This window comes from Anolis sagrei, chromosome X, assembly GCF_037176765.1.
Source record: "Anolis sagrei isolate rAnoSag1 chromosome X, rAnoSag1.mat, whole genome shotgun sequence".
In the NCBI taxonomy this organism is placed as follows: Eukaryota; Metazoa; Chordata; class Lepidosauria; order Squamata; family Dactyloidae; genus Anolis; species Anolis sagrei.
In genome coordinates, this window is record NC_090034.1 from 86,618,050 (window position 1) to 86,630,896 (window position 12,847).

General features: G+C 47.9%; 1 protein-coding gene across 1 annotated transcript; it reads right to left on the reverse strand.

Moving 5' to 3' along the window:
* Positions 1-317: 317 nt before the first annotated feature.
* On the reverse strand, positions 318-8,568 carry RRAGC (Ras related GTP binding C). The gene is given in 9 exon segments (XM_060783993.2): positions 318-1,439; positions 1,673-1,821; positions 2,902-3,044; positions 4,475-4,589; positions 7,278-7,477; positions 7,736-7,939; positions 8,045-8,453; positions 8,455-8,546; positions 8,548-8,568. Coding segments are annotated over 9 exon segments (1,485 nt in total). The 3' UTR covers positions 318-1,287.
* Between the last annotated feature and the right edge of the window lie 4,279 nt (positions 8,569-12,847).

The window sequence follows — 12,847 nt, forward strand, 5'->3', positions numbered from 1 at the left end:
GGCTCTGCCCCACAACAAGGCGGACGGAAGCACCAGAACAAGAGCTAGGCCTGCTCTGAGGCAAAAAGCAGGAGGCCTGTTCCTTGCAAGGGGATTCCGGCTGCACCAACGCTTCTCAAAGGTGAAGGCAGAGGAAAGAACTTATCGCTCCCTCCCCTGGACTCAGAGGCAGACTTCAAGGAGCCTCTGCCAGAGAAGTCTGATCTGCATTCATCCATCCATCCAGGGTCCCACTATCAATCATTCTAAGTCCTTTCCTCCCTTCAAATGGAACCCCCCCCCTTTCCAAGTCACACAATGCATAGAAAAAGGCCTGATGGAGATAAAGGCATTTTATTAATGGAGCAGAGTGAGAGGTCCCCTCCAAAGAAGACGACAACAAGGAAGCAAGGAGAGCTGGGTCTGTCAGAGCATAGGTTTCCATAGACCTTTGGGAAAGAAATGTGACTGGAGGCTCTGGTCAAGGGGTCATCTCTGGTCAGAAGGGCCCTCGGACATTGGTGCATGCTGGAGGTGAGCGGAGGCTGCAAATGGTAGGAGGGCAGTAGGCAATAATGAATGCGAGGCGCTTCCCTGCCTGCAAAACGGAATGGAGCCCAGGGCTGCCCGTCAGCCGCCATTGTGGTGCACAGAAGCGAGACCTTTCTGCAAGGACGAGCCTGAGGATCCAACGCGCACCAAGCCCACAGAGACATCAGCAAAACTGGAGTTGTTTACTACAAAAAGCAGCCTCAAAACCAAAGACAGGAACCGTAACAGAAGCTCGTTAACCGGTTCATCAACAGGCCCAGGCCTCCAAACCAGCTCCAAGCAACACAGTTAGGTTGCCAATTCTTCTCTGGAAATGGAAATCAGCTCCTTCACCGAGGCACAAAAAACGGAATTATTTTTCAGGTATTGTCACCACGAAACCAAGGACGACATGGAATGCTTGCAATTGTGCTCAACTAAGCCACAAGATGCAACGCTCTGGGTTTCGGCAACTTCCTGGCAACCGGGAACTGAATCGGTTTAGCAACGTAACACTGAGCCAGTTCCAGTTCAGCCGCAGCGATCCAGGCCCGGTGTTCTCTGAGGGGGAAGTCCAAGCAGCCGCCGAAGAAGAAGGCTGGGTCAGGGCCAAGGCCGTCAGCAAAGCAGAAGCGGCCACCTCGCTCCACCCGCTGCCCAAGGCCGTTCCTCTCCAGGGGCAGCAGCCCAGGGCAAGGCCTCCTTCTGTGGCCGTTGAGGGCAGGCCCCACCTGTCTGCAATCTCTGGGTGGCCACCATCTTGACTGCCGCCCTGCCTCAGACGGCGCTCCTAGGGGTGCCATTGTGAGTCACTGCCTTCAGGCCAGGGATATTGGCCTGGTGGCTGCAGGCCCGGTGGGAGGAGAGGCCCACCTCAAAGACCTCATGGATGGCTTTCCGGAAGCAGTGGAAGTTGTAGTCTATCAAGCCTACGATGGAAAAACAAAGGGGAAGAGATCGTGAGGAAGAGGGGGGTCTGAGGATAAACCAACCCAAGAAAACACCGAACAACTGCTCTGCAGAGCTCTGTCGTGCATCCATTCGCACCCAGAGCTCATTCACAACACCCAGGGTAAGAAAATACAGTCCGCAGGCACCTAAGGCCTCAGACCCTGGGAAAGAAGCCCATTTGGGGACGCGGGGGAGCCTCGACCTGCCTCACCTTTGCGTTCAAAGCTCTCTTCTCTCAGGATGCAGACCAAGGCTAGGAACTTGGTCACCTCTTTGAGGTACAGGACGGTCGTATTGTTGAGCCGGATGATGGCCATGGATTCCTTGTCGTAAGCGCTTCCACTTCCATCCTCCTTCAGCCTGCAGCCAAGGGCAAGAAAGGAGGCCAATGCTCAGCCACAGAGACAGAGAAATGGGGAAAAGGGACTGCTCAGGGCTCCCTTTTGTTGGGTTTCATCCCTGGACTGCACGGGTCTCTTGTCTCATCAAGCCTCCATTCCTCAATGCGTAGCTAGACTAGAAATAGGATTAAGCCGAGGGATTCCTTTCCTCACATTCCTATGCATGTTTACCAAAAAGGGCTTTGTCTTTCCTCCTCCTGCCAGCTACTGCCTCCTCCACCACCCCAAACATGTAGCAATGGAATCTCTGTGAGGGAACTTTCTTTTTAAAGGTATTTTCATTGCCCTGGGCTGGCCATGTGGCCATCCTCCATTCTCTCTTCTGTCTTTCCTTCCTTCCAAAGAGGACGCATTTTACCTCACTCTTTAGGCAAAATGTAGCTGCATGGATTTTTTTTTACTTTTTACATTTTAACCCATTTAGATGAGATTTAGTAAGCTAGTCAGCTCGAAGACCTTTTCTATCTAGAATGTATTTCTTTTACTTCAATAAATATTTTTGAACCTAAGTTCTGGTTCTGCAATCCTGTGCCATCCTAAGGAATAGAAGCTTATCAGCTCATGACATGTACGTTTCTGCTGGTTATGAAGTTTACTTCTGATACTCTGCTATATTTATGGCGGAATCACCCCAACTAAGGGTTGTTTTGAACCTAACAGCAAAGATTCCCCAACACCTTCTCCTAACCCTCAAAGGCTGGAGAGCACTTTAGGGCACCCTTCCCTTATCAGGGCCCTTCCTTCCTCAAGGAGAGCCTGCGTTTGCATCCGAAGGCAAGGACTGTCCCCTTGGGATACATGATGCAAAGCCATTATTGTGGGAATTGAAGTCCAAAACGCGTGGAGGAGGGCCAAAGTTTGTCCATGCCTGCACTTGACCCTTACAACAGGCAAAAATAGGGGTCACAACAGCCCTACAGGAATTGGGACACCCCCAGTAGGATGCGGGACCTTCAAAATCACTCCAAAGGGCCCCCTCTGAAGGCCTCCTGAGTGACCTCTGCCATGGTCACAACAGCTCCAAGTGCAAGGCACTGACCCATAGATGCAGGAGACATCGATGACCACGTCAATCATGTCGCAGCAGAGTTCATAGGACTGCATATCAACTGGGGAGCTGTCCGTGGCAATGTAGATCTTGCTCACGACGTCAAAGAGGAAAGCTTTTTCAATCCCTGAATTCTGCAAAGGAGAAGAGGAAACCACAGATCCGGATTTGCAAGTGTCAGCTGGGAATGTGAGGAAGTGAGGGGGGGGGGGGGGGGGCTTTGCTCCTGGAAGAACTCTCCGGAAAGCACTGCCTGTTTGGGGAAAGATTCCTCAAAATGGTGCCACTCATGAACTCCTCATTTACAATGGGCATCATGGCTTTTCAAGACCAAAAGCAACCCAAATACATTCTATTCAACCCGTGCAGCAGTCTTTAACACTAAGCTCCCAAATGCCCACAAATAATAGTAATAATAATAATAAGTTCTTGTGGGTTTTTTCGTGCTATAGGGCCATGTTCTAGAGGCATTTCTCCTGACGTTTCGCCTGCATCTATGGCAAGCATCCTCAGAGGTAGTGAGGTCTGTTGGAATTAGGACAATGGGTTTATATATCTGTGGAATGGCTGGGGTGGGGCAAAGAGCTCTTCTCTGCTGGAGCTAGGTGTGAATGTTTCAACTGACCACCTTCATTAGCATTTAAAGGCCTGGCTGAAGGAATGGCTTCTCTGTGTAGTCTGACATGGTGGTTGTTGGTGTGGTCCAGCATTTCGGTGTTCTCAAATAATATGCTGTGTCCAGGCTGGTTCATCAGGTGCTCTGCTATGGCTGTCAGACTACATGTCAGACTACACAGAGAACCCATTGAAATCCACAAGCATGTGGACAATTTCAACAGAAAGGAAGAGACCATGAAAATGAACAAAATCTGGCTACCAGTATTAAAAAACTCTAAAATTACAACAGCAAAACAGCAGAGAGAAAACAACCAGGCACATCTTAACACCTCTCAATAAAAGATTTCCCAGGCTCAGCCAGGCCTCCAAATGCTAATGAAGGTGGTCAGTTGAAACATTCACACCTAGCTCCAGCAGGGAAGAGCTCTTTGCCCCACCCCAGCCATTCCACAGATATATAAACCCTTTTTCCTAGTTCCAACAGACCTCACTACTTCTGAGGATGCTTGCCATAGATGCAGGCGAAACGTCAGGAGAAATGCCTCTAGAACATGGCCCTATATCCCGAAAAAAACCACAAGAACCTAGTGATTCCAGCCATGAAAGCCTTCGACAATACAATAATAATAACAACTTTATTTATATTTTGCCCTATTTCCCCGAAGGGACTCATGGCGGATTCCGATCACAAAAAAGAAAAACGTTCAATGCCTGAACATAACAACTAACAGACACATAATAACAAAAATTAAACTCCACAAAACATAAAAACAAATCATAACTTAGCAAATTAGAATAAAATTTGATAAAATAAAATAAAATTATATCAGACATAAAAACAAACATAAAACACAGAAGCATCAATTTCCCAATGTCAACAGAGTTCCTTACAGCTATACTGTAACAATATAAAACCCAACCATATGAATAAGGAAATGCTACTTACTGATATGAAAATATTCAGCAGGTTTTCTAACGTTGGCAACTGCGGAATGAGCTTCTGTACCACTTTACTGAAGGCTTCGAATATCGAATGATCGTAGATGCTGGTCAGGTAAAAGCTACAAGGCAGAGACCAAGAGTCAGCCCCTTTGGAGGACCCCTCCTTCACTTGCTGAGCGGAAAGCAGCGGTACCGGAAGCATCCTGTCAAACCCGGCAGCCTTGGGGTCCGTTTCAAAATCACATGCCTCTTACAGTCCTCTCTTGTCCTTTGACCCCTCATTGGACCTCCAGAGCGGGCCCCCATTGTGTAAAACAAAGGAAGGGGGCTGCCTGTAAGGAAAGAGGAGGAATGTCCCCCTCCCCACTATTGGAGGAAGCAGCCTCTCAAGCCTCCTCTATGTGAAGTTTGTCTATTTTATTAGTATGTCATTTTGTAACCTGAAGTGTATGTCTTGTTTGTAGTTTGAAGTTGCCTTGTCTCTTTGTACTAAAGCAGTGGGAGGGGCTGCGATCATGTGACTGACAGTTTGGAATGTTGTTTTTTTTAAATGGAATGACAGTTAGTGAAGTCAGTTGAGCTTAGAGCCTTGTTAGAGAATGTCAGGCTGGAGCGAGGGGTCTTTGAATGTGCAAAAGCGAATGTTAGGAGCTAGTAAATTGCTGAGGTTTATGTTTCCTTTTAAAGGGAACTCTTATTGAGGAGAGCTGTGTGGAGCAGCATAGTTCATGAAGAAACAGTTAAAGTTTATGAGTGTCAAGATAGAAGCTCTCCAAATGTTTTTGAAGTATTTTAACCCTCAAAAGAAATGTGCCTGTATCATTAAAGTGTATATGTTATAAGTCAGTGGTTCTCAACCTTCCTAATGCCGTGACCCCTTAATACAGTTCCTCATGTTGTGGTGACCCCCACCCTAACATTATGAATCGCCATATAAATAATGATCTGCAGGTTGTATTTTCATTCACTGGAGCAAATTTGGCACAAATACCCGGTATGCCCAAATTTGAATACTGGTGGGGTTGGCGGGGGGATTGATTTTGCCATTTGGGAGTTGTAGTTGCTGGGATTTATAGTTAACCTATAAACAAAGAGCATTCTGAACCCCACCAACAATGGAATTGAACCTAACTTCGCACACAGAACTCCCATGACCAACAGAAAATACTGGAAGGGTTTGGTGGACATTGACCTTGAGTTTGGGAGTTGTAGTTTGCCTACATCCAGAGAGCACTGTGGGCTCAAACAATGATGGATCTGGACCAAACTTGGCACTGATACTCAATATGCCCAAATGTGAACACTGATGGGGTTTGGGGAAAATAGACTTTGACATTTGGGAGTTGTACTGGCTGGGATTTATAGTTCACCTACAACCAAGGAGCGTTCTGAACCCCACCAATGATAGAATTGGGCCAAACTTCCCACACAGAGACCCCCATGACCAACAGAAAATACTGTGTTTTCTGATGGTCTTTGGCGACCCCTCTGACACCCCTTTGCGACCCCCAGGTTGAGAAACACTGTTATAAGTAAACAAACATTGTTAAAAGAAGTCTTTGCCTGCCTAAAGCATCAAATAAACTCAAGGAATACTCCTCTCAAACTCTGCTACCCCTGATGGGTTGCAATCCTTACAGGTCGTGGTCCATCCATTATCCCCAATACCCACATTCTGGGTTAAAGTGGTAGAAAAACTTCAGCTTAGTCCCATTCTCCATTTTTTTCACTTGATGTTGGTTACTATTTTCAATCTCCTCGTCTACAAGATCTGCACAGCAAGAGGCACCGAAGCCCAGAGCGCTTCCCCAGAACCTTCATGAGTGTCATGAAGAAATTATCCGCCGGGAAATAGCAGCCAGCAATGAAAGGACCAAGGCATTGACATCTTGGGCCCATCCCCTGTTTGGGTATCAGCCAGCATGCCAACTCCTTAAATCAAGAAACAGCTTCCTAAGATCTACAGATATACTCTCAGGTACATCTCAGCAAGCAAGAGTCCAAAAGTGGCAGGCTAAAACCCAGAATCTCAATCTATGGCTGATAACGGATGAGAAACTCCCCCCTGGACACACAGAAGACTGAGAAACTTGGAAGGTACTGGACAGACTGCCCTCTGGCACCACAAGATGCAGAACCAACCTTAAGAAATGGAGCCACAAAGTGGAGCCCACAATATGCGAGTGTGAGGAAAAGCAAACCACAATGCAACCTGAGCCCTGCCACATGCACAATGGAGGACCTTCTCACAGTGACACCAGAGACACTCCAAGTGGCCAGCTTCTGGTCAAAGGACATTTATATATATATTTATATACGACATTTCTATGCTGCCCTTCTCACCCTGAAGGGGACTCAAAGCAGCTTACAAGATATATATACATACAATATATTATATTTTTGGCATAGCACAATATCAGTATTATATATTACTATATTGGACTGTAACATTATATTGTAATATTATTAGTAATATTACATATAAAATAAAATATATATTTAAAATATTGTATCATTATTAGTAGCAGTAGTTTATTGTATTACGTTATAATATTGTGTTATATATACATATATATATATATATACACACACACAGGGGCGGCCCTAGGTAATTTTCAATGGTAAGCAAACAGTATTTTGGCACCCCCCCCCCCCCCGGGCACATAATAACAACAACAACAACAATAGAATGGCAATGGTAACCCTAGCGCAGGCCTGAGCCACCTCCCTCCCACCAGGTGCTTTAGACTTCAACTTCCAACATTCCTAACAGTACCGGCTCTTTGGAATTACTCAAGACCTCATACCTGAGGTGCAGCTTCTCCAGCCCGGCGTCTCCCAGGTCGTCGTTGGCCCGCTGGTGGATGTCCCTCTGCGTCTCGATCTTGTGGTCATCGGAGAGGCCGTCCACTTTGTGGATGAAGACCTCAAAGTTCATGTCGGGGTTGATCTTGTAGGCCTTGGAGACGGTGATGTGGAGCCGGGTCAGGGCCTCCATGTAGTCGTCCTGCAGAGCGGAGGAGAGATCAGAGCAGGTCTGGGCCAACTTGGGTCCTCTGGGTGTTTTGGACTCCAACTTCCAGCATTCCTAACAGCCTCAGGCTCTTTCCTTAAGCGGCTGAGGGGGGAAAGGAAGGAGCCTGAGGCTGTTAGGAATGCTGGGAGTTGGAGTCCAAAACACCCAGAGGACCCAAGTTGGCCCAGACCTGTTTCAGAGGGAAGCCCTTCTAGGAGAGGGGTCTCCCACACGCCCCGCCCTCTGAACCTGGGCGTCGATGACGTAGATGAGGGCCCCGGTGCCCCGGAAGATCATCTCGTAGTCGAAGGCCGGGTCGAAGAAGTCCATCTGTCCCGGGAAGTCCCAGATCTGGAAGTTGACGAAGGAGCTGCTGGAGACGTCGTCCTTGTAGATCTTGTTGGTACTCTCGAGGAAGAGCGTCTCGTTGGGCGACATCTTATGGAAGACCACCTGAGGGGAGGAGGAGGAGGAGGCGGGGCATAGGTTGTCAGGGCAACCGTCGCCTAGGAGACGGTTCCCCGCCCCTTACCTCCTCTCTCTCTCCCTCCCTCGCACCTTCTGGATGGAAGACTTCCCACTCCGCCGGAGACCCATCAGCAGGATCCGGGGCTGCTTCGAGGCGTCCCCCGCGCCGCTTCCGCTTCCGGAGCCCAGGCCCAGCTCGATCCCCGCCCCGCCCGCGACGTCGCCCTCTTCCTCGCCATCCTCGTCCTCCTCCGGGGCCCCTCCGCCCGTCACCCCGCTTCCGCTTCCTCCTACTCCTCCCGCTTCCCGATCATCCTCATCTTCCTCTTCCTCCTCGTCGGCGCCGTATCCGAAGTCCTTCGGGAAGGATTCCCCCGCCAAAGCCGCCGCTCCGGTTTCCTCCACAGAAGTGGAAGCAGCGCCGCCGCCGCCCGTCCCCGCCAAGGAAGGCCCTCCCGGGCCGAACTGCAGCGCCGCCATCGCCCGGGAGCAGCAGCAGCCGAGGCCCTGCCAGCACTTCCGGGTCGACGCCGACGCCCCCTTCTTCTCCCGGGAAGCAAGGCGGCGACGGGCCGGAAGTCTGTCCCGCCTGCCTTTCTGCGCATGCGCCCCATGGGAGACACTTCAGGAAGCGTCTCTGAGCCGTTTCCCCGACAGAGGATCCATTCATAGAATCCTAGAGTTGGAAGAGACCTCATGGGCCATCCAGTCCAACCCCCTGCCTAGAAGCAGGAAAATTGCATTCAAAGCACCCCTGACAGATAGCCATCCAGCCTCTGTTTAAAAGCCTCCAAATAGGGAGCCTCCACCACACTCCACTGCTGAACGGGGTTCTTGTACGTTTTCCGGGCTGTATGGTCATGTTCCAGAAGCATTCTCTCCTGACGTTTCGCCCACATCTAGGGCAGGAATCCTCAAGGGTTGTGAGGTCTGGGTTGTATGTTTTTCCGGGCTATATGGCCATGTTCTGGAGGTGAGGTCTGCTGGAATTGGGAAAAAAGGGGTTTATATATCTGTGGAATGACTAGGGTGAGACAAAGGGCTTTTGTAAGTTGGGCTAGGTGTGAATCTTTCAACTGACCACCTTGATTAGCATACAATGGGCTGACTGTGCCTGGAGCAAACTCTTCTTGAAAGGTGATTAGATGTCCCTGCCTGTTTTTCTCTCTGCTATTTTAGCTGTTGCAATTTTAGAATTTTTTAATACTGGTAGCCAGATTTTGTTCATTTTCATGGTTTCTTCCTTTCTGTTGAAATTGTCCACATGCTTGTGGATTTCAATGGCTTCTCTGTGTAGTCTGACATGGTGGTTGTGAGAGTGGTCCAGCATTTCTGTGTTCTCAAATAATATGCTGTGTCCAGGTTGGTTCATCAGGTGCTCTGCTATGGCTGATTTCTCTGGTTGGAGTAGTCTGCAGTGCCTTTCATGTTCCTGGATTCTTGTATGCTAATCAAGGTGGTCAGTTGAAAGATTCACACCTAGCCCAACTTACAAAAGCCCTTTGTCTCACCCTGGTCATTCCACAGATATATAAACCCCTTTTTTCCCAGTCCCAGCAAACCTCACCTCTGAGGATGCTTGCCATAGATGCAGGCGAAACATCAGGAGAAATGCCTCTAGAACATGGCCATATAGCTCGAAAAAACCCACAAGAACTGAGTGATTCCAGCCATGAAAGCCTTCGACAATACAATTCATAGAATCACAGAGTTGGAAGAGACCTCATGGGCCATCCAGTCCAACCCCCTGCCTAGAAGCAGGAATATTGCATTCAGAGCACCCCTGACAGATACCCATCCAACCTCTGTTTAAAAGCCTCCAAAGAGGCAGCCTCCACCACACTCCACTGCTGAACGGGGTTTTTGTACGTTTTCCGGGCTGTATGGCGATGTTCCAGAAGCATTCTCTCCTGACGTTTCACCCACATCTAGGGCAGGAATCCTCAAGGGTTGTGAGGTCTGTTGGAAACTAAGAAAGTGGGGTTTATATATCTCTGAAATATCCAGAGGTGGGAGAAAGAACTTTTGTCTGCTTAAGGCAAGTGTGGATGGTACAATTGGCCACCTTGATTGAATATTTATTAACATTTATATGCTGCCCTTCTCACCCCAAAGGGGACTCAGAGCGGCTTACAAGTTATATGTAAATACGATCTATACAGGCATGTAGCCCGGGGGGGGGGGGGGGCTTGAGGGGCTTCAGCCCCCGCCCGAAATTCTCATGGTGGTTCGTGAAAAGGCCTTTCTGGTGCATTATTTAAACTGTTATGTTTATTCATATCATGATCTGATAACCATACTCAATATATCTCATATGCATGGGGATATTGGGGTAATGATACAAAAGGTTTGCTAGGGTAGACCCTCTTTCATTCATACTCAGCCCCCCCCCCCCCCCGAATCGAAATCCACACAAACACACATATATGCATATACACACACAAAACACATACACAGAAAGGGGGAAGGAAGTAAGCAAGGAAGGAAGGAGAGAAGGAGGGAAGAAGAGAAGGAATGGAAAAAGAAAGGAAGGAAGGAAGGAAAGAGACAAGGAAGGATGGAACCAAAGAGCAAAGGAAACAAGAAAAGAAACACGTAGAGAAGGAAGAAGGGAAGGAAGGAAAGAGGGAGGAAAGGAAGTAGAGAAAGAAAGGAGAGAAAGAGGGAGGGAAGGTTGGCCACAGCAACACGTGGCGGGTACAGCTAGTACATTATACTATTACCATAGCACAATATTAGTAACATACATTCCCATATTGTACTACACCAATATACTGTAATTTTATTAGTAATATTACATATAAGAAATACATATTATATTGCATTAGTGGTATTATATTGTATTAAATTATATTATTATCAATATTATATGTGCATACAATATGTTATATTGTTAGCCCAGCACAATATTAGTATTATGTATTAGCATTTAATGGCCTTGCAATTTCAAACCCTGGCTGCTTCCTGCTTTGGGGGGGGGGGGGGGGTTCTGGTCCTATTGTTTCCTGTCTGGCATTCCCCTGCCTTTTGAGTCTTTATTTACTGTTCTGATTTTAGAGTTTTTTTTAATACTGATAGCCAGATCAAACACAGAGGAACTCCAGACAAGAAACAATCAGGGACAGCTAATCACCCCTCAACGAAGAATTCCCCCAGGCACTAACAAGCCACACCTAAAAACTGTCAGGCCATCAAATGCTAATCAAGGTGGCAAATTGCATCATTCACACCTGCCTCAACCAGACAAGAGTTCTTTCTTCCACTCTGGACATTCCACAGATATATAAAGCTCACTTGCCTAGTTTCCAACAGACTTCACAATCTCTGAGGCAAAACGTCCCAGGAGAGAATGCTTCTGGAACATGGCCATACTGCCCGAAAAACCTACAACAACCCAGTGACTCCTGCCATGAAAGCCTTCCACAATACATTGATCCATTCCCAGGTCACACTCCCTCCCAGACCCCCCCCCCCCCAAAAAAAACCCTACAGCAACCCTTAAAGGGGCAGGACCAGTCTCTCCATGCTTCTCAAAGTATTGTGAGTTTTCCGGATGGTGTTTGTTTCTTGAAATTGCTAGGCCAGTCCCCCTTTTGATTGGCAGCTGCAAAGTCTGTTTCCCAATCAAAGTGGCTTCGTATTGTCGAAGGCTTTAGTGGCCGGAATCACTGGGTTGTTGTAGGTATTTTGAAAGCCTGAAAAACCTACAACAATCCACTGGGTTGTTGTGTGTTTCCCGGGCTGACTGGCCATGTTCCAGAAGCATTCTCTCCTGATATTTCACCCGCATCTATGGCAAGCATTCTCAGAGGTTGTGAAGTCTGTTAGAAATCAGGCAAATTAGGTTTATATATCTGTGGAATATCCAGGGTGGGAGAAAGAACTGTCTGCGTGAATGTTGCAATTGGCCAGTTTGATAAGCATTGAATAGCTTTGCAGCAGTTGTCTGGCCAGGGAGGTCCACGCCTTAGTCACTTCCAGATTGGACTACTGTAATGCACTCTACGTGGGGCTGCCCTTGAAAACGGCCCAGAAATTTCAGTTGGTCCAACGAGCGGCGGCCAGGTTGTTAACTGGTGCTCCTTACAGGGAGAGGCCAACCCTCCTGTTTAAGGAGCTCCACTGGCTGCCATTCATTTTCTGGTCCCAATTCAAGGTGCAGGTGCTTACCTACAAAGCCCTAAACGGTTTGGGACCCGCTTACCTGCGTGACCGCATCTCTGTGTATGAACCCACACGATCTCTCAGATCATCTGGAGAGGCCCTGCTCACGATCCCACCTGCATCGCAAACACAATTGGTGGGGACTAGGGATAGGGCTTTCTCGGTGGTGGCCCTTCGACTCTGGAACTCTCTCCCTAAGGACATCAGGCAGGCCCAGTCGCTAGCAATTTTTAGGAGCTTGAAAACGTGGTTGTTCCAGTGTGCCTTCCCAGAATAAGGAAACTCCTAGCATTATGTCCCAACGCACTTTATTAGAGATCCAGGATATCTGCATGGCAATCCCCCTCCAAACACCTCACCTGGTCATGCCCAGCACTTTTTTAATGTTAATTATTACATTTGGCCCTGCCATTGATTTTAATTGCGTCATTGTGTGTTGTTAATGTTATTGCCTTGTTTTTTGAGTTATTTTGCTGTTTGTTGTTGTTGCTGTTCTTACTGTTGTATTTGAGTTCGGCCTCTTGTAAGCCGCACCGAGTCCTTCGGGAGATGGTAGCTGGGTAGAAATAAAGGTTTATTATTATTATTATTATTATTATTATTATTATTATTGTTGTTGTCAGTTTTCCGGGCTGACTGGCCATGTTCCAGAAGCATTCTCTCCTGGCGTTTTGCCTGCATCTATGGAAGGCATCCTCAGAGGTTGTGAGGTCTGTTGGAAACTTGGCA